This window comes from Ammodytes marinus, assembly GCF_949987685.1.
Source record: "Ammodytes marinus genome assembly, chromosome: 19".
Taxonomy (NCBI): domain Eukaryota; kingdom Metazoa; phylum Chordata; class Actinopteri; order Uranoscopiformes; family Ammodytidae; genus Ammodytes; species Ammodytes marinus.
This window is the reverse complement of record NC_137223.1, coordinates 24,296,903-24,316,953: the sequence shown is the minus strand read 5'-3', so window position 1 is coordinate 24,316,953 and position 20,051 is coordinate 24,296,903. Positions and strand designations below refer to the sequence as shown.

Genomic DNA, 20,051 nt, shown 5'->3' with positions numbered 1-20,051 from the left:
CTAGCTAGCTTTAAAGAAATGTGTTCTTAATGTTACATTTTAAAGATTAATTAAACCTCTACTGTTTTAGTTTTTTCTGTTATAATTGGCCCCTCTAGCATTATCCATAACTGATATCCATAACATAATTTAAAGCATGTCCAAGAAGGGACCTGAAAGAAAATGTCCACTGTTAGATCTGTGTCCCATGTTGCTATGCAGTGGACCTGGTTGATTAGTGCACACACACACACACACACACACACACACACACACACCTCACACTAGCATAACCAGTGGACCTGGTTGATTAGTGCACACACACACACACACAAACACACACACACACAGACACACTCAGACACACACACGCACACACCACACACACACACACACACACACACACACACACACACACACACACACACACACACACACACACACACACACACACAGCAGCCAGCCAGGGACTTGTGAGTTTTCCCCACACCTGCCCAGAGCTGAGCCCAACCTTATCTAGTTTGTATCGCTCGACCCTCCCCCCCCCCCCCCCAGGAAAGTGACATTCTACGTACAAAATCCGAATTTCGTTGCCTTAGTTCAAAACATCCAGAACTGCAGGTGGTGAGTCCATACAGAGACCTTTACGTGTTTACAAAGAGTTAACTGTTTGTTCCTCATTTTGTCATCTTTTGTGGTTAACACCTTCAGAGCTCTGCTGCTGCTTAACCCACGTAATGACCAAAACACCTCCCCCTCATTTCTCAGAAAATATGACCAAACTGCAAAGAGGAACTAACTATTCATTCGTGTGAAAAGACACATCGTTGGGTCATGTCTTTTGACTGCACACCGAACGACGTCTGGCTTTTTGGCTCTTGGGATTTGTGCAAGAAACTCATTGAGACGAAAACCTGATTGACTCTGTCTTCAAAGATTCAACGATTGGAATAACCGAAAAGGAAGATTCAAGTCAACACAAGGAAAGGGACACTTTACTAATACCAGGAAGTCAATTGCGGTAACTCTCTTAAAGAAACAGAAGTTCACAAAGTTGCGACCGTGAGAACAAGACATCAAGATGGCTCAACTCGGAGGATTTAACATTTCTTTCTTTGTGATACTGCTGCTTCACTTTACAGGTAAGAATATACACAACACACAAAAGGAAACATTAGAAAACATTACTGATAGTGTTAAAGTATCTAACTTAAAGTCAGACAGCTACGTCTGCACTTTGTATTTGTTGTTGAACTTGAAATCCTCACACATATAGTAAGTGTGAACATTAAATCTATTCTTATTTTTGATTATTTTTATGTCTTATCTTCAACAGCAATAACTGGACAAAATCACCCCGTCTTCACTGTCAGGCAGGGAGAGGAAGTTATTTTGCCTTGTGGAAATGCGATACAAAATCAAGCCAAATGTGACAGTACTACATGGTTGTTCGCTCATTACGCTAGGAGAGACTCAGTAGAGCTGGTTGATCATGGGCAGGTTAAAAAGGAGTTTCCTAAAGCCGACAGACTGAGAGTTACAGAAAACTGTTCTCTGGTCATAAAGAATGTCACAGCTGAGGATGTTGGTCGTTACTACTGCCAACAGTACCAATCAGACGGAAAACAAGGTGCCGATGCTTTGGTTGATCTGTCTGTTGTTACCAGTGAGTATTAAGGTCATGATGTTTTCAACAATACAGTTATTTTGATTACAATGAAGAAGTAATTTCTACTCTTGTTGTCTCTATGTTGTCTCTTCACCAGTAACTGAACAGCAGGCGGACGAAGGAGTCATCTTGACCTGCTATGTGTGGGCTTATCGAGGGTGTGATCATCACACAGTGGAGTGGCTGTATGAAGGCGACACGAGTGACGTGGATATATCAACACTTTCCTGTTCAGCCACGGCGGAATATTCAACTTCTGGTCTGAATCAGAAGCCAAACTATTCTGAGTTACTGAAGTGTAAAGTGACAGATGATAGGACTGAACAAGTGCTGCTGTGTGGCGTCGGCCCCGGGCCCTCATCTGTGAAACCAGGTACGTTTGTTTGTTTTTTAATTAATTTTAAGTTTTAATGTTATGCAAATCATTTTCATTCAGTCTCTTCAGATTGTAAACATGAGGTATTTAGCTGTTTGTTGTTTCTTATGATATTCTACAAAATCAAAAGGGAAAGACACAACAACATCTACAGAGGATGGAAATTCAAATAAACAATGTAAAGACTTAATGTCTTACATCTCTCTTTCCTTATAAAGACGGCAGACCAACACTTGGCCGTGTGAAGATATGTTCTCGTATCCACACGTCTGATTCTAAAACGTCCTTTTTGCACACGTATTTACCCACAAAAGCCACGTAAAAACGTATACACATGGTGGCATGTTGTTTAAAATTCTTCATGATGACAGAAAGAGAAATTATAAAAGAAAACACTTTTTTTTCAAACAACACTCAAGACAATGTAGTGAATACATTTTTAAGGTTTTGTGTTTTTTGTGTCTTATATATTGTAGATGGTTTTACCAAATCTTAATCACATATATGTCAAAGTTGCTAGAGATACTAAAAAAATAAACAGTCAGATTCAGTCAGTGTGGACATGATAGTTGTTTAATGCAGATCACTACAGAAATAAACTAACTGAACGTAATTTGGAAAGAATGTTCCAAAACTAATGCAAAAAAAGGCTGTGAAAAGTCTCCTCTTTTCGCTGTGTGATGCTAAACAGAACATAAAACTGCAAACAATTCTTCTTTTTCCAGGTTTCATCCCTTACATCATTGTGGCGGTGGGGTTAGCAGCACTCTTGATTATCGTTGTGGCAGTTATCAGATGGAAGAAAACTAAAGGTGAGAGAATTCACAGACCAAACTACTTAAAACAATATATAATGACTGACCTGGATTTTCACTGTCATTTCCCCTTTGTCTTTACAGGGACCAAAACAAACAAAGATGTGGACAATGTGAGTTTACAGTCTTACTTTTTTTATGTCAATATTTATTTATAGAGTCAGATGTCGACTGAAACTGAGTGTGGTCGCTTGTGGTGTAGTGGTTAGAGCCCCTCTCCCCCCCCCTCCCCTCAATAGAGTCTCAGTCCTCTTCACAGCAGACCGGATAAGAATCCAGCCCGGGTTGTTCTCTGCATGTTATCTCTGTTTTATAAGGAAAAAAGAAAAAATGCCAAACAAAAAAATCTTTAAAAAAAAAACGTTTTTTACTGTATTGTATTGACACTACTTGGTTGTAGTAGCACAATTAACATAACATGAATCTATATAGTTAAGATTGATAGTGATATTTTGAGTAAAAAGGGGAACTAGTGCATAAATGTGAATTGACATCATGGCACATATGAGTATATGATATGATGATATAAGTGATGAATATACATTGATGTAAATGGAAACTGTAACCACGCTGTATGTTTGCAGGGACAGAGCGTGAACCCTGCTGTGACCCGGCCTGATCCGGAAACCAGTCATGACACGGTGAGATCACTCACACTACAAAGTCACACACACACACACACACGCACACACACACACACACACACACACACACACACACACACACACACACACACACAAACACACAAACACACACAAACACACACACACACACACGCTTGTTTTTCCTCCAAATGAGTCTTAACTTCCCTCTTCAACAAATATAAAAAAAGAAGAAGTAAAGTTGTGCAACTACTTAAGAATGCCCACATGCAGGGGCTCTATGTGACGTAGTGGGTAGAATGTGTACCATACAAGCTCAGTCCAAGTCTGACCCGTGGACCTTTACTGTATGTCACCCCCCCCCCCTCTCTCTCTTTCTCTTTCTCTCCCCATTTCCCCTCTGTACTCTCTCCCCTCAACTATCAATAAAAAGCTTAAAATACCTTAAAAAGAAAGAAAAAAATCCCCACATGCTACTGTGTGTAAAAAGTCACACAAGCAAACACACACACACACACACACACACACACACACGCTTGTTTTTTCTCCAAATAACTCTTAACTTCCCTCTGCAAAAAAAGAAGTGAAATTGTGCAACTACTTAAGAATGCCCACATGCAGGGGCTCTATGTGACGTAGTGGGTAGAGCGTGTACCATACAAGCTCAGTCCTTGTCGCCGTGGTCAAGGATTCGAATCCGACATAGTGACCTTTACTGCATGTCATTCATCCCCCCTCTCTCTCTTTCCCCATTTTCCCTCTGTACTCTCTCCTCTCAACAATCAATAGAAGGTTGAAAATACAAAAAAAAAAAAAAAAAAACGGACGTGCTACTGAGTTGTTGTTACTGTGTGTAAAAAGTCACACACACACACACACACACACACACACACACACACACACCCACGCATGTTTTTTCTCCAAATAAGTCTTAACTTCCCTCTTCAAAAGAAGAAAAAAATAAGTGAAATTGTGCAACTACTTAAGAATTCCTACATATACGGGTCGTGACCTTGCAGAGACGACCCGTGGACCTTTACTGCATGTCATCCCCCCCCCCTCTCTCTCTGTCTCCCAATTCCAACTCTCACCTCTCAATTATCAATAAAAAGGTTAAAATACCTTAAAAAAAGTTTTTTTTAAAGAGAAAAATGCCCACATGCTATATAAGCTGTTGTTACCGTGTGTTGTCCTCTCTGTGTTAAAGAGTTTCAGACACACAGCAGGTCCATATCAGTGTAAAATACATAAAGGCAAAAGATGTATTCATTGCAGTTCAGAGATCTCCAGTGATTAAAACACATATAGACCTTTGTTCCAATGTTTCCAAAAACAACAAAAGAACCTTGTGTCAGTTTGTGCCAAGGCCATTAAAATAAAATAAATTATATATAGCACTGGAAAGAATTAAGAGACCACTCCAAATGTTCAGTTTCTTTCATTGTATTATTTATAGGCATATGTTTGAGTAGAATTAACATTTTGGTTTTATAATATAAACTACTGACAACTATTCTAAACACAATAAGAATATTGTCATTAAGAGCACTTCCATTAAGTAATGTAGAGATGAAAATTTAAGAAAAGTCCAGACCGGTCTCTTAATTTTTTTCCGGAGCTGTATATATAAATAAATCAACATTTTTGCATAAAATTCCTGAAAACAGCGTGGTCTGGAATTTAAAAATTAAAGTAGTGAGACAGTAAAGATCTTCATGTAACTGAGCATCCATTTTGTTTCTCTGTCTTCTCTGTGCAGGCTGATCCTGAAGAGGGTGTTGCCTACGCCTCCGTCAGCTACACCAAGAAGACCAACAGTGAAGCCCAGGTAAGATGTCTATGTAGAGTATTAGTAAATAGACTTGACTTATATAGTGCTTTTTAGCCGATTTTCTCAGCCTCAAAGTGCTTTACATTTTTTACCACATTCACACACACTCACTCATACACCGATGGCAGTAGCGGCCATGCAAGGGGCTCTCTTAACCATCGTTGGGAGCAATGTGGGGTTCAGTGTCTCTTTGCCCAGGGACACTTGGACATGTGGCGGGTAGGTGGGGGATCGAACCTCTGACCTTGCAATCCAGTGGACGACCGCCCTACACAATTCACCACTGCCGCCCATAAGTGCTAGCAGAAAGAAAAAGTATATGATTTGGAACGCAGGGCAGATCTCTTGCACTTCAGCTATTGATGTTTAAACATTAAACAATAAACAGACACCACAACTTCTTCTTTACAGAAACAGTAATTTAATGCAGTTGTATTTATTATTATTATTATTATTATTATTATTATTATTATTATTATTATTATTATTATTATTATTATTATTTATTCTATATATATATATCACAGAGGCAGACATGCAAAAATATGATTGAAGTATTTATTTTATTTTTATTTTATTTTTGAATTTTTTTCAGGATGAGAGGTGAGAGTGAGAGAGAGAGGAAAATGGTGGAAAAGAAAGGGATGAGGGAGGTAGAGAGAAGGGAGTGGAATGAGGGACGGGGTGAGGAGATGGAGGGTTGAATAGAATGAGTGGAAACTGTTTGAAGAAAAATGTAACGGTTGGTGTGATTTTATGTGAGTCTTATGTTGTATTCAAGGTGAGGAGATGGAGGGATGAATAGAATGAGAGTGGAAAGGGGAGGTGAAGAAAATGTATAAAGAGTGGATAGAGTGAATGAAGGGCTCCAAGGGGTGAGATTGGAGAAGTCTGGTCTGGACTAGGAGGGAGCTATACAGCAGCCTCCTCCACCTTCCAGTCACCCTCACACTTCTCCTTTTTCTTACTCCAAAATCCCTTCTTTCTCTCTCTCTTCTCCACCACTTTCTCTCTCTCGTTCTCCAACTTATCCTCCTTCTCTTTCTCTCTTTTCTTCTTTATTTCATCCTCCTCTTTTTCCTTTATTTTCATTTCTTTTTTGTCTTGTTTACTTTTTATCTTGTCTTCCTCCACCACCTCTGTCTGTCCGGTCGTCACCCTCCTGACTTGAGACCAGAAGCTCCTGTTGTTTTTCACACAGACTTTCTCCTCCAGTTTCTCCTTCTCTTCCTCCAAATATCGTACACTTGTTTCCAAGCGCTGTACGATCGCCGCCATGTTTGTTTTGGCTTCTTCTAAGCTTTTTACTTGAGTCTCCAAGTCCTCTAGTTCGTCTTCCAGTTCATTCTTATGGAACTCCACCTTCATGACTTCCGTCTCCAAGTTCCAGTTTTTTTGCTCCAGCTGTAAGATCTTCGTTTCCAGGCTGTTTGCTTTCTCCACCATTTTGCTATTTTCTTCCTCTATGGTTTTAAGGTGAGTCGTCAAACAATGATTTTTCTCATTGTGTTCTATTAACTCCTTCTCCATCTGTTGAGCTCTGTCCTCGTTGCATTGTAGAATCTGTTCCACGTTCTTCTTCTCTCCCTCTAAACAAAGTAAACTTGTTTCCAAGCAAATGACTCTCTCCGCCATTTTCTTCTTGTCTTCTTTTATGGTTTTTACAGTAGACTTCAGGTTGACATTTCTTTCCTCAAGTTCTCTAAACTCCTTCTCCACCTGTTTGCCCATTAATGCAATGCCTTTAACCTGGTCCACCATTTTCCTTTTCTCTTCTTTCTGGTGTTGAATGGTTGTTTCCAGGGTGTGGACTCTCTCCTTCAGGGCTTTATTCCCTCCCTCCACCTGAACAACCTTCATCTCCAAGCTGTGTACTTTCAGCTCCATTCTTTCCTTTTCTTCCTCTAGGCTTTTTACAGTTGCCTCCAAGCACAGATTTCTCTCTTCAATTTTCTTCTTCTCTTCTTTTATCTGTGTTGATATCTTCTTGGCGCTATTCTCTTTCTCCTCCAGTATGTCTTTCATCTGGTCCTCCATCCACTTCACACTGTCCTGCCAGCTCTGGTCTTGTTCAGCCAGATCCTTGCTGAACTTCTCCTCTCGAGCGTCGTACTTGGCCTGCCACAAGGCCTCGCTCTTGGTTACTTCTGCTCCTGCGCTCAAGATCCTTTCTGAAAGCGCTTTATTCTCTGCCTCCAGTCTTGCCGCCATGCTATCAAACTCCTGCTTGTTTAGGCTTTTCAGAACATCCATTTCAACCTCTTTAAGATTCAGATTGTTCCTTAATCCGGAGATCGTAGCTTCAAACACCTTGGTGGCCTCTTGGTTGCGTTCCCGCTCCCCTTGGAACTGCTTCTCCTTGGTCTCAAGAAGCTTTTGCAGTCGGGTTATCTCCACTTTGTTCCTCTGCAGGTTCTTGTAGAACCGTTCTTTCTGAGCGTCCATCTTGCCCTGGTTCTCCCACATGGCATCTATCTGGCTCTTCAGATGGTGGATCTCAGTTTGAGCTTCACGGAGGGAGTTCTGTAAATCCCCGTTCACGTCTTGGCGTCTTGGTCTCCTGCTGCCCTGACCAACACATCCGTCCCTGTGTCTCGGGGTTTGTCTCTGAGTCGTGTCTGGTTCTGCTCTGGACTGTTGCTGTCTGTCGCTGCTGCAGACGATTGTCCTGGCAGATCGACCCTTCTGGACTGTGATGAACATGACTTGTGTGTAGTCGATACAACAAGTTAGTTTTAGTCTATTGGGTTCTGAGGTTCCTATAGTAGACAGTAGTAGTGGCTGTCTGTAGTAGGCCTACACTGTGTATTGTCTGCTGTAGACTGTGTGGTTGTTTGTAGATATGTTTCCCAGTAGTAGATTCCTTCTTGACTGTGAAACACTTTGTATGCACCTGATACGATGATGAGTTAGTTTTACTCTGTCGGGTTCTATAGGTACTGTAACAAAACACAGTTATTGGAATGTTGTGATGTAACTCTAGAAGTTCTAGAATGTTGAAGCCTTTGAAGCCATTTGATCTTGGCCCGTTACATCATGTTGCCTTTGATCCTTTGATCTTACAATGACATCACAACATTCAAACACCTTTTGTTTGTTACAACACAACATTCTAGAACTCTGAAAACTTATAAATAGGAGTACCTTTAGAACCCAACAGAGTAAAACTTACTCATCATCGTATCAGGTGCATACAAAGTGTTTCACAGTCGAGAAGGAATCTACTACTAGGAAACACATATCTACAAACAACCAACAGTCTACAGCAGACAATACACAGTGTAGGCCTACTACAGACAGCCACTACTACTGTCTACTATAGGAACCTCAGAACCCAATAGACTAAAACTAACTTGTTGTATCGACTACACACAAGTCATGTTCATCACAGTCCAGAAGGGTCGATCTGCCAGGACAATCGTCTGCAGCAGCGACAGACAGCAACAGTCCAGAGCAGAACCAGACACGACTCAGAGACAAACCCCGAGACACAGGGACGGATGTGTTGGTCAGGGCAGCAGGAGACCAAGACGCCAAGACGTGAATGGGGATTTACAGAACTCCCTCCGTGAAGCTCAAACTGAGATCCACCATCTGAAGAACCAGATAGACGCCATGTGGGAGAACCAGGGCAAGACGGACGCCCAGAAGGAACGGTTCTACAAGAACCTGCAGAGGAACAAAGTGGAGATAACCCGACTGCAAAAGCTTCTAGAGACCAAGGAGAAGCAGTTCCTAGGGGAGCGGGAACACAACCAAGAGGCCACCAAGGTGTTTGAAGAAACGATCTCCGGATTAAGGCACAATCTGAATCTTAAAGAGGTTGAAATGGACGTTCTGAAAAGCCAAAACCAGCAGGAGTTTGATAGCATGGAGGCAAGACTGGAGGACGAGAATAAAGCGCTTTCAGAAAGGATCTTGAGCGCAGAAGTTGATATCTTAAAGAGCGAGGCGGCGTGGCAGGCCAAGTACGACGCTCGAGAGGAGAAGTTCAGCAAGGATCTGGCTGAACAAGACCAGAGCTGGCAGGACAGTGTGAAGTGGATGGAGGACCAGATGAAAGACATACTGGAGGAGAAAGAGAATAGCGCCAAGAAGATATCAACACAGATAAAAGAAGAGAAGAAGAAAATTGAAGAGAGAAATCTGTGCTTGGAGGCAACTGTAAAAAGCCTAGAGGAAGAAAAGGAAAGAATGGAGCTGAAAGTACACAGCTTGGAGATGAAGGTTGTTCAGGTGGAGGGAGGGAATAAAGCCCTCAAGGAGAGAGTCCACACCCTGGAAACAACCGTGCAACACCAGAAAGAAGAGAAAAAGAAAATGGTGGACCAGGTTAAAGGCATCGCGTTAATGGGCAAACAGGTGGAGAAGGAGTTTAGAGAACTTGAGGAAAGAAATGTGAACCTGAAGTCTACTGTAAAAACCATAAAAGAAGACAAGAAGAAAATGGCAGAGAGAGTCATTTGCTTGGAATCAAGTTTACTTTGTTTAGAGGGAGAGAAGAAGAACGTGGAACAGATCCTACAGTGCAACGAGGACAGAGCTCAACAGATGGAGAAGGAGTTAATAGAACACAATGAGAAAAATCATTGTTTGACGACTCACCTTAAAACCATAGAGGAAGAAAATAGAAAAATGGCGGAGAAAGCAAACAGCCTGGAAACGAAGATCATACAGCTGGAGCAAAAAAATTGGAATTTGGAGACGGAAGTCATGAAGGTGGAGTTCCATAAGAATGAACTGGAAGACGAACTAGAGGACTTGGAGACTCAAGTAAAAAGCTTAGAAGAAGCCAAAACAAACATGGCGGCGATTGTACAGCGCTTGGAAACAAGTGTACGATATTTGGAGGAGGAGAAGGAGAAACTGGAGGAGAAAGTCAGTGTGAAAAACAACAGGAGCTTCTGGTCTCGCGTTAGGAGGGTGACGACCGGACAGACAGAGGTGGTCGAGGAAGACAAGAAAAAAAGTAAAAAAGACAAAAAAGAAATGAAAATAAAGGAAAAAGAGGAGGATGAAATAAAGAAGAAAGGAGAGAAAGAGAATGAGGATAAGGTGGAGAAAGAGAAAGAGAAAGTGGGGGAGAAGAACAAGAGAAAGAAGGGATTTTGGAGCAAGGAGAAGTGTGAGGGTGACTGAAATGTGGAGGAGGCTGCTGGTATAGCTCCCTCCTAGTCCAGACCAGACCTCTCCAATCTCACCCCTTGGAGCCCTTCATTCACTCTACCCACTCTTTAAACCATTTCTTCATCTCCCCTTTCCGCTCTCATTCTATTCATCCCTCCATCTCCTCACCCATGAATCCTCCTCTTTCAATTCAATTCACAAAAACTTTATTGCCTCTCATATAGTGACAGAAAATTTCCTTCAGTTTGAGGCTCAAACAACATGAATACGACATAAGACTCGCATCAAATCACACCAACCGTTACATTTTTCTTCAAACAGTTTCCACCCTCATTCTATTCATCCCTCCATCTCCTCACCCCGTCCCTCATTCCACTCCCTTCTCTCTACCATTCTCTCTCTCTCTCTCTCTCTCTCTCTCTCTCTCTCTCTCTCTACCATTCTCTCTCTCTCTCTCTCTCTCTCTCTCTCTCTCACACACCTTTCTTCCCGAGAGGAAAATAAAAAATAAATAAAAATAAAAAAAATAAACATTCCATCATATTTTTCTTATGTCTGCTCTTGTCAATAAATATATATTTTTAAATAATAGACACAGCTGCATGACGATTGAAGTATTCATCATGGTTGTGTGTGTCAGTGTGGTTCAAATGTTAAAATGTAACTGCTACATAAACTTGAATGTTCTTCTATACAGACTAGAATTTACTTGTTTAGTACCTTGACATATTTCGGTTTAAAAAGTTAATAGTCTGTATTTAACAATTTTTAAGTTTATATATCTAGACTTAATTACACATTTTAGATTATCACTGATATTGCTGAAGGATCTGAAATTTGTCCTGCGTTCCAATCCCCATACTTCCCTACTATTTAGTACGCCAGAAAAAGATTTAGGACGTCCCAATACATGCAAGTCAATTGTAGTATGCTGAAAATACATACATGATCCCCCTCTAACTCCAATAGCATTTTGTAGTATTCGTCTTTATTCTTGACATTTCTCAACATAATGAAAAAAAAAATCCTTATCTGATTTTTTCCGTTTTCTGTGGCCCTAAAACTCTTCTGAACTTTAGTATGTAGTGTAGTAAAAAGAAAGAGTATGTGATTTGGAACGCAGGGTAGGATTGTTGTAAATGTTTAGGAAGTTTATTTGCACCTGCCACTATAGACCAACAGAGGGCAGCATTCTCCAGTCAAATATTCAGCTCTGTTCTGGAGAATGCTTCTTGTGGCTCTGTAAACGTGCATGTTGCTAGCTGTGGTGGGCCCCCTTTGTTTACCTTTGTTTGCATACCCTTTTTACAGAGCCTATGCTGTGTATTAACACTTGAATTCTGTTTCAGTGCGCGCACACACGCAGTATGTGAAGCTAGCAGATCATGAGGAGATATTCACTGATTTGGACAAAAAAGTTATTTTAACAACAAGCGTTCTACAGAATCACTGACATAGATAGAGTAACCTTTATTGCCCCAAGGGGAATTTAGCTTGCATTTGGGGACATTTAAAAAAACATATAAAGCAGCACATATATAGGTACACATACAGACTCAGACAATGATGGATAAAGTGACAGACTAATACAAACACACAATAAACATATTCAATTAATTTCAAATTCAAATTCAATTCAATTCAATTCAATTCAATTCAAATAACTTTATTCGTCCCCGAGGGGCAATTTAAAGGGGGTACATGACAGTATAGCTTAAAAACACAAGACAATCAACAAACATAATCAGCGCACACACATCACACTCACACACATTACACAATCACAACCAAGAGACAGAGAGACTAACAAAGAGACTCCACCTTAAATGCCTCTCTTAAAGGTGATACTCATATTATTAGAATATCATGGAAAATTAATTGGAATTGAGGCCAGAATTCATTCAAAAGGGGCCCAAACCAAGTACTGAATACATATCGATGATTATACTTTATATAGGGCCGACATTTCTGTATTTAAAATCCCTTTTTTATAGATTTTTATGTAATGTTAAATTTTCTGAGATTTCGAATTTGGGGTTTTTATAAGCTGTAAGCCATAATAAATACAATTATAACAAATGAAGGCTTGAAATATCTCACTTTGCATGCAATGAGTCTATATAATATTTTAGTTTCACCTTTTAAGTTGAATTACTGAAATAAATTAACGATATTGCACGATATTCTAATTTTTCGAGTTTCACCTGTATGTGCTATAGGTTGGGGGTGAAGATGAAGCAGTGACCTACGCTTCTGTGAACGTTCCTTCTTCTGCTGCCGGAGCCTCTGCTGATCCCAACGCTCTCTACGCCACCGTCAACAAACCAAAATAAATAACAGAACGCAGTGTACAGCTCCGGAAAAAAATTAAGAGACCTGTCTGGATTTTTCTTAAATCTTCATCTCTACATTACTTATTGAAAATGCTCTTAATGACAAAAAATTATATTGGAATTTGGTAGAAATGTTGTCAGTAGTTTATATTCTAAATCAAAATTTCCATACTTAAACATATGCCTAAAAACAGTAAAACGAGAGACACTGAACATTTGGAGTGGTCTCTTAATTTTTTCCAGAGCTGTAGATACAGCTAATTTAGTTTCAGTTGTTTAGCCTATCTGGAAAAACAAAACAATTACGTTTTAATTTGCAGTGTTTTTCCGTAGAATTCCCTTTACCGCGTTTCTTAAATGAATTGATTTATTCAAGAAAATGTATTTGTACACTAGTCAAAATCCTGGATAATAAAAATATATATATTTATTTATATTTTTGTATATAACCCGATTGATTTAACCAGACAAGTTATAATTCAATTTGCCAGAAATAATTTACCAAATTAATATATGAAGGAAGGAAACATGAAACTCAATTATGTCTGATTGTAATTTATTTTGTAGTTTAGGTATTTTACTTCTTACATAAACATGTTACAAGGTTTTCTGTTACAATTATTTTACTGATCATTTTGAAGATGTTTTGTTTCAAAAAAGTGTGTGTGTGTGTGTGTGTGTGTGTGTGTGTGTGTGTGTGTGCGTCGTTTGTGTGTGTGTGTGTGCAAGGTGAAACCATCTTGATGCTTTATTAAATACATGAGAAAATGTGCATAATAATATGATATATTTTGCTTTCAGACACTGTCTATTATTGAGCTCTCTGATTTTTGCTGATACGACTGTACGATTATGTTGAATAATTGATGAAGGTGATAAAATGACCTAGAGCACTGTTAGCTGCTGCCTAGCAACCGCGTTTTATCAACCAAATGCATGAATAAGAAACCAGCTATCATTATCATTATCATTACACGTACTGTACATTCCATGTTTTACATTATTTGGCTTTCTAGTTTATAAGCTTACCATAATTCACCTGTTATGTTGTTATCATAGACTGCATATAAAAGAGGTTGTTTTCATACATTTCGTTTCTCTGTATTTGTCATTTTCAGGCTTCATTGCTGTAAAACGATTTTTGTCGAGAAGGTGGTAGTGTAGGTTAACTAACAAAATGTAGAAGTAGTGACCAACATTCATACCAACAGAGGTAGAGAGAGAGAGAGAGAGAGAGAGACACTTTCATAAGAGAGAGAGAGAGAGAGAGAGAGAGAGAGAGAGAGAGAGAGAGAGCGTTACACTGGTACTATCAACACTGCGCCAGAAGGGGGAGTTGTAGGTTAAGATGCTACTGCAATGTTAAAGTAACAGGACAACTCAATTCATAGTAAATACAACACATTTTGCACAATGAAGTAGCTTTTTAGGAACATGTGAGGTCATTTTTTGTGGTAGTTAAAGGATTTTTTCATGTAAATCAGGATTACATCCCCCTATAGTATCATATAGTCATACTTACTTACATCCATATTTGGAACATTGATTGAAACTGGTATTCTGTCTGTATTTGATGAGGTGTGTTACACCATGCAAAATATAACATGGAAGAACACACAAGAGAATACAAAATATTGTATATTATATATTGTAGTGATCTTACATAATTCACCTATGGAACTGAAGTTCCGGGGTTCCGGGGGAACTGTTATGACTGGGGGAATTTCCTGTTTTGTCTTGTTGGCGTTTTGAGACTATCAAGAGTTTACTGTCTGCTCCGTTGTTGTTACTCGACAAGTGTATTAATGTCATTAAAGCAGTTAGCTCCGTCTTTTGACACTCCGCCTCCGACTCCCGTCTCTACACGCCACATTGGTGACCCCGACGTCAGTCCCGCTGAAGATTCCGAGACTGATTTGAATATCGATCGCAACAGCATGGCGCTTTCCATCGTTCTCAAACTGCCGAAGTTCTGGGAGACGTCCGCGGCAACGTGGTTCGCACAGGCAGAGGCTCAGTTCACCCTCCGTGGGATTACGGATGATGCCACACGCTATTACCACGTCGTCTCAGCACTGGAGAGCTCCACTGCAGCCAGGGCAGTAAGCTTTATTACATCTCCTCCTGCCCAAAATAAATATGCAGGGCTCAAGGCTTACCTCCTCAAAATCTTTGAACTGTCAAGATCGGAAAGAGCCCGGCGTCTTCTTGCCATTCAAGGCCTGGGGGACAGCAAACCCTCCGAACATATGGAAATGATGTTAAACCTGCTGGGCACGGAGGTACCAAATTTCCTTTTCATCGAACTCTTCCTGCGACACATGCCACCACACGTCCAGACAGCGCTCGCGAATACATCCATCACGGAGCCACGGGCTCTGGCAGAGGAGGCAGACAGGTTCTTTCTGGCCACCCAGCGTTTCGCCCCGGATGTGCTGGCCCCGACACGCAGTTACACTCGTGCGGGCAGCAGCGCTCCCCTTGGCGGAGGACACGCGTCCACCGACAGCCTTACCGCTGCGGGCTTGTGCTATTTCCATGCACGTTTCGGGGCCAAGGCAAAAAAGTGCCGCTCTCCGTGCACTTTCAACGCGGCGGGAAACGCCAAGGCCTGCGCTCAGTAGTGGCCGTGAGCGCAGGCACAAAGGGCCGGCTGCTGTTCATCGTGGACACCCTCTCCAGGCGTAAATTCCTTTGCGACACCGGTGCACAGAGGAGCGTGGTGCCGGCTACGGTGGACGACGCCGCCGGCGGGTTGCACGGCCCTCCCTTGACATCTGCCAACGACACCCCGATCCGAACGTATGGCACGAAGTCTGTGGATTTATGTTTTGGAGGTCAACGGTTCACATGGGATTTTGTTACAGCCGACGTCTCCTTCCCCCTCCTCGGCGCAGATTTTCTGTGCGCTCACGGGCTGCTGGTTGATGTCAAGAACGAGCGCCTGGTGGACGCATTGACCTTCTCCTCGTTCGCATGTGTCTGCGATGAGGGGACATACGACGGCCTTTCTAGCTCGCTCTCTGAGGGTGACAAGTACCAGCGGCTGCTCAGAGAGTTCTCTAGCCTGCTACAACCAACCTTCTCGTCCACGTCGACGAAACACGGTGTGGAGCACCATATTGAGACGAAAGGGCCCCCTGTCCATGCCAGGGCCCGACGGCTCGCTCCGGAGAGACTGGCGGTTGCTAAGGCTGAATTCGCCAACATGGAGCGCCTGGGCATCATTCGCCGTTCCGACAGTCCGTGGTCCTCGCCACTCCACATGGTTCCGAAGCAGGATGGCGGCTGGCGCCCATGTGGAGACTACCGCCGCCTGAATGACGCCACCACGCCCGACCGCTATCCAGTGCCCCATATTCAGGACTTCTCCGTGCATCTGGCGGGGAAGCTCCTGTTTTCCAAAGTCGACCTTGTGCGGGGCTACCACCAGGTTCCGGTGCACCCTGCGGATGTCCCGAAGACAGCTGTGGTCACTCCGTTTGGGTTGTTTGAGTTCCTCAGGATGCCATTCGGCCTGAAAAACGCGGCCCAGTCCTTCCAGCGGCTGATGGACTCGGCGCTGAGGGACATGCCTTTCATCTTCGTCTACTTGGACGATGTCCTGGTCGCCAGTTCCTCGGAGGAGGAGCACCTCACACACCTCCGGGCCCTCTTCACAAGGCTCGACCGCCACGGCTTGATCATTAACCCGGCGAAGTGTGTTTTTGGGGTGCCGTCCATCCAGTTCCTCGGGCACCTCATCAACAGGGATGGTGCCGTCCCCCTTCCGTCGAAGGTGGAGGCTGTTTCCAACTTTCCCCGCCCACGTTCGGCCCGGGGGCTCCGGGAGTTCCTGGGGATGGTCACCTTCTATCACCGATTCATACACCGGGCGGCCCACACTATGCGCCCGCTGTATGAGGCCCTCAAGGACAAGGCGCCCGGCCAAGACGTCGACTGGACTGCAGAGAGGGACAGAGCGTTCGAGGACACTAAGACTGCATTGAGCCGGGCCGCGTTGTTGGTCCACCCGTTGCCCGGAGCTCAGGTGGCCCTCACAACCGACGCGTCCGACTACGCGGTTGGCGCGGTGTTAGAGCAGTGGGACGGTGACGCCTGGCAACCGCTCGCCTTTTTCAGCCGCCAGCTGGTACCCCGGGAGCGCAAATACAGTACTTTCGACAGGGAGCTGCTCGGCGTCTGGCTGGCAATCCGTCATTTCCGCTTCGCCCTGGAGGGCCGTCAGTTTACGGTTTTTGTGGACCACAAACCCCTCACGTTCTCCATGTCCAAGGTAGCCGAGCCGTGGTCCGCCCGCCAACAGCGCCAGCTGTCATTCATCTCTGAGTATACCACGGACATCAGGCACATCGCTGGCAAATCCAACGTGGTCGCGGATTGCCTCTCCAGAGTGATCGTCGGCGCGGTGCAGCTGGATCTCGACTACTCGCGTATGAGTGCGGAACAGGCCACGGACCACGGTTTTCAGTCCCTCAAAGACTCGGACACCGGGCTGCGCCTGGAAAAAGTGGCGATCGGCGACTCAGGGGTCAGGTTATGGTGTGACCTCTCCACCGGCCAGCCCAGGCCACTGGTCCCTGCCGGCTGGCAGCGGGCTGTTTTCGAGGCAATACACGGCCTGTCCCATCCCGGTAGGAGGGCGTCCGTGAGGCTGGTCTCTCAGAAGTTTGTCTGGAAAGGACTGAAGAAGGACGTACGGGCCTGGGTCGACTCGTGTGTGTCCTGTCAGCGTGCAAAAGTGCACCGCCACACCAAGGCCCCGTTGGAGCCATTCGTCGTCCCTGGTAGGAGGTTCGACCATGTCAACATCGACCTGGTGGGGCCACTCCCCCCTTCGCATGGTTTCACCCACCTCCTCACGATGGTGGACAGGACGACGCGTTGGCCTGAAGCTGTGCCACTCACCTCGACATCGTCTTCCGATGTGGCCCGTGCGTTTATCGGCACGTGGGTCGCGCGCTTTGGGACACCTTCGGACCTCTCCTCCGACCGGGGTGCACAGTTTACCTCGGAGATCTGGAATGTGGTTGCCAAGGATCTGGGGGTTAAACTGCATCGCACTACCGCATACCATCCTCAGGCTAATGGTTTGTGCGAGCGGTTCCATCGCTCCATGAAGGCGGCCTTGCGTGCCAGTTTGACGGACGGCAACTGGTTGGACAAACTTCCCTGGGTGATGCTGGGGCTCCGGACGGCGCCTAAGGAGGACCTGCAGTCCTCGTCTGCCGAGTTAGTCTACGGTCAGGTGCTGCGAGTTCCAGGGGATTTCATTCCGAACGCCACAACACCCTGGTCGGCGGCCAGGCAGCGGTCCTCTCTGCTGGAGGTCGCCAAGCAGTTCGCACCCGTCCCCACTTCGCATCACTGCACCCCCGTTTCCCTGGTGCCACCCAATCTGCACACGGCGGAGTTTGTGTTCATCCGCCACGACGCCCACCGTGGACCGTTGCGCCCCCCCTATGACGGGCCGTTTAGGGTCTTGCAACACGGGGATAAGAGCCTGGTCGTGGACGTCGGTGGTAGGCCCGAGACTGTCTCTGTCGACAGGATCAAGCCTGCCCACGTGGACATTTCCAGACCGTTGGAGTTGGCCCAGGCTCCGCGCCGTGGACGCCCCCCGTTGCCACGCCCCGCTGGGCTCCCTGCCGCCTTGTCGGTGCCGTTGCCGCCCAGTCCTGGGCTTGGTCCTGCCGCACCCACCACGCCCCTCCCCTCTTCGGCCCCTGCCACTCGTTCTAGTCGCGGCCGGGCCATCGTGCCTTTCCGGCACGGGGACTTTGACTATGGGTGAATTCTGGGGGGGCTTGTGTAGTGATCTTACATAATTCACCTATGGAACTGAAGTTCCGGGGTTCCGGGGGAACTGTTATGACTGGGGGAATTTCCTGTTTTGTCTTGTTGGCGTTTTGAGACTATCAAGAGTTTACTGTCTGCTCCGTTGTTGTTACTCGACAAGTGTATTAATGTCATTAAAGCAGTTAGCTCCGTCTTTTGACACTCCGCCTCCGACTCCCGTCTCTACACGCCACAATATATTGTATAATTATAATGAGATGTACCTATAAATACATGAACAAATGTATTATAAACAGATGTGGACATAATGGAGTAGGCATATATAGTAGGCTAGTATAGTGTGTATTGTATTCTCCTCTGTTCAGTTGTATTCTATAAATAGATGTAAATAAACTGGTCAAACACCCGAGAATGGACAAAATGTGCGAAGAAAAAAAAATCAACAGTTGTTGCTACAAAGGCCAAAAAAATCCCATTTGTTGCAGATATTTCACTTGTTGACGCCTTCGTCCATCAACATCCACCAATCGGAGAGTGCCGTCACTTCCCTATGCGTCCAAAGTCCCGCCTCTCATTGTTGGCTCGACCAATGACAAGCCGCCAAACGTTGGCGAGTGCCGGGCATACGATCAACGGAGCGAGACAGGGGAACAGTAGGTAGCTAGGAGGACCGTTTTATCCCCAATGATTTAATCATGTGAGGGATATAAGAAGCCTTTTCTCATCGATATGAAGCCGGATTTTATAAGGAGATAGCTGATACAGAGGCACCGTGTTGTTTGCTGGCGGGAGGAATGCACAGAGGAGGTCATTTTTCTCGGACTGGGTGGTGGGAGGCAACGGCCCCCGCAGAGGACTGGTGTCAGCTAGCAAGAAAAACAGCACAACTACCGGTGAATATTTTTCAAAATAAAGAAAACTCAGACGTTTTCAGTGACATTTTCGAGATTATGCCTTTACGGATACACTCGAAAAATTAACCAGATGAATTCATAATAGGGTTTTGACTATGCTTCAGTGATTTGTTGTTATTATTCTTTATACACGCAAGATCTAGAAACGGTTATGCTTTTACTTTATTGTGATTTTCCGGCCCAACGGTTGTTAGCTCATGCTAGCTTGACACCATTTTAAGAAGAAGGTGTTGAAGTTACAAAGCGTCAAAAGCCTCTGACCAAAACAAGACTTTTACAGCCCTACCGTGGACAGCGACGCCTTGTTATGAATGGGACCTGTGTCTTTTAACTGTGTGTTTTACAAGTCAAACGCCCTTTTAACCGAGCGAGAAAACGTTTCATGTGAAAATACGCTAACGGTTCGTTGGGAGTAATTAATAACGGTTGGGATATTTCAGCGGATGGACCAACGGAAAAAAAAAAATTCCCCCACTTTCGATTATGAACTTGTGTCTTTGGCAATCAGAAGTGGTGAGTTTTAAAGACATTATCCGATGTTATTAATTTTTACCTTTAATTTAGTCTCAGGTAAAACACATTTAAAATAAACTAGCATGTTTTACA

At 44.0% G+C, this 20,051-nt stretch overlaps 1 protein-coding gene across 1 annotated transcript; it reads left to right on the top strand.

Moving 5' to 3' along the window:
* Positions 1 to 588: 588 nt before the first annotated feature.
* LOC307265722 (uncharacterized protein) lies at positions 589 to 12,732 on the top strand (the record flags this gene model as incomplete). Its single annotated transcript, XM_080047517.1, has 8 exons — positions 589 to 1,121; positions 1,316 to 1,645; positions 1,746 to 2,021; positions 2,750 to 2,836; positions 2,924 to 2,952; positions 3,424 to 3,480; positions 5,201 to 5,269; positions 12,619 to 12,732. Exons 1-8 carry the CDS (start codon positions 1,061 to 1,063, stop codon positions 12,730 to 12,732), a joined length of 1,023 nt encoding a protein of 340 aa, XP_079903643.1. The 5' UTR covers positions 589 to 1,060.
* Between the last annotated feature and the right edge of the window lie 7,319 nt (positions 12,733 to 20,051).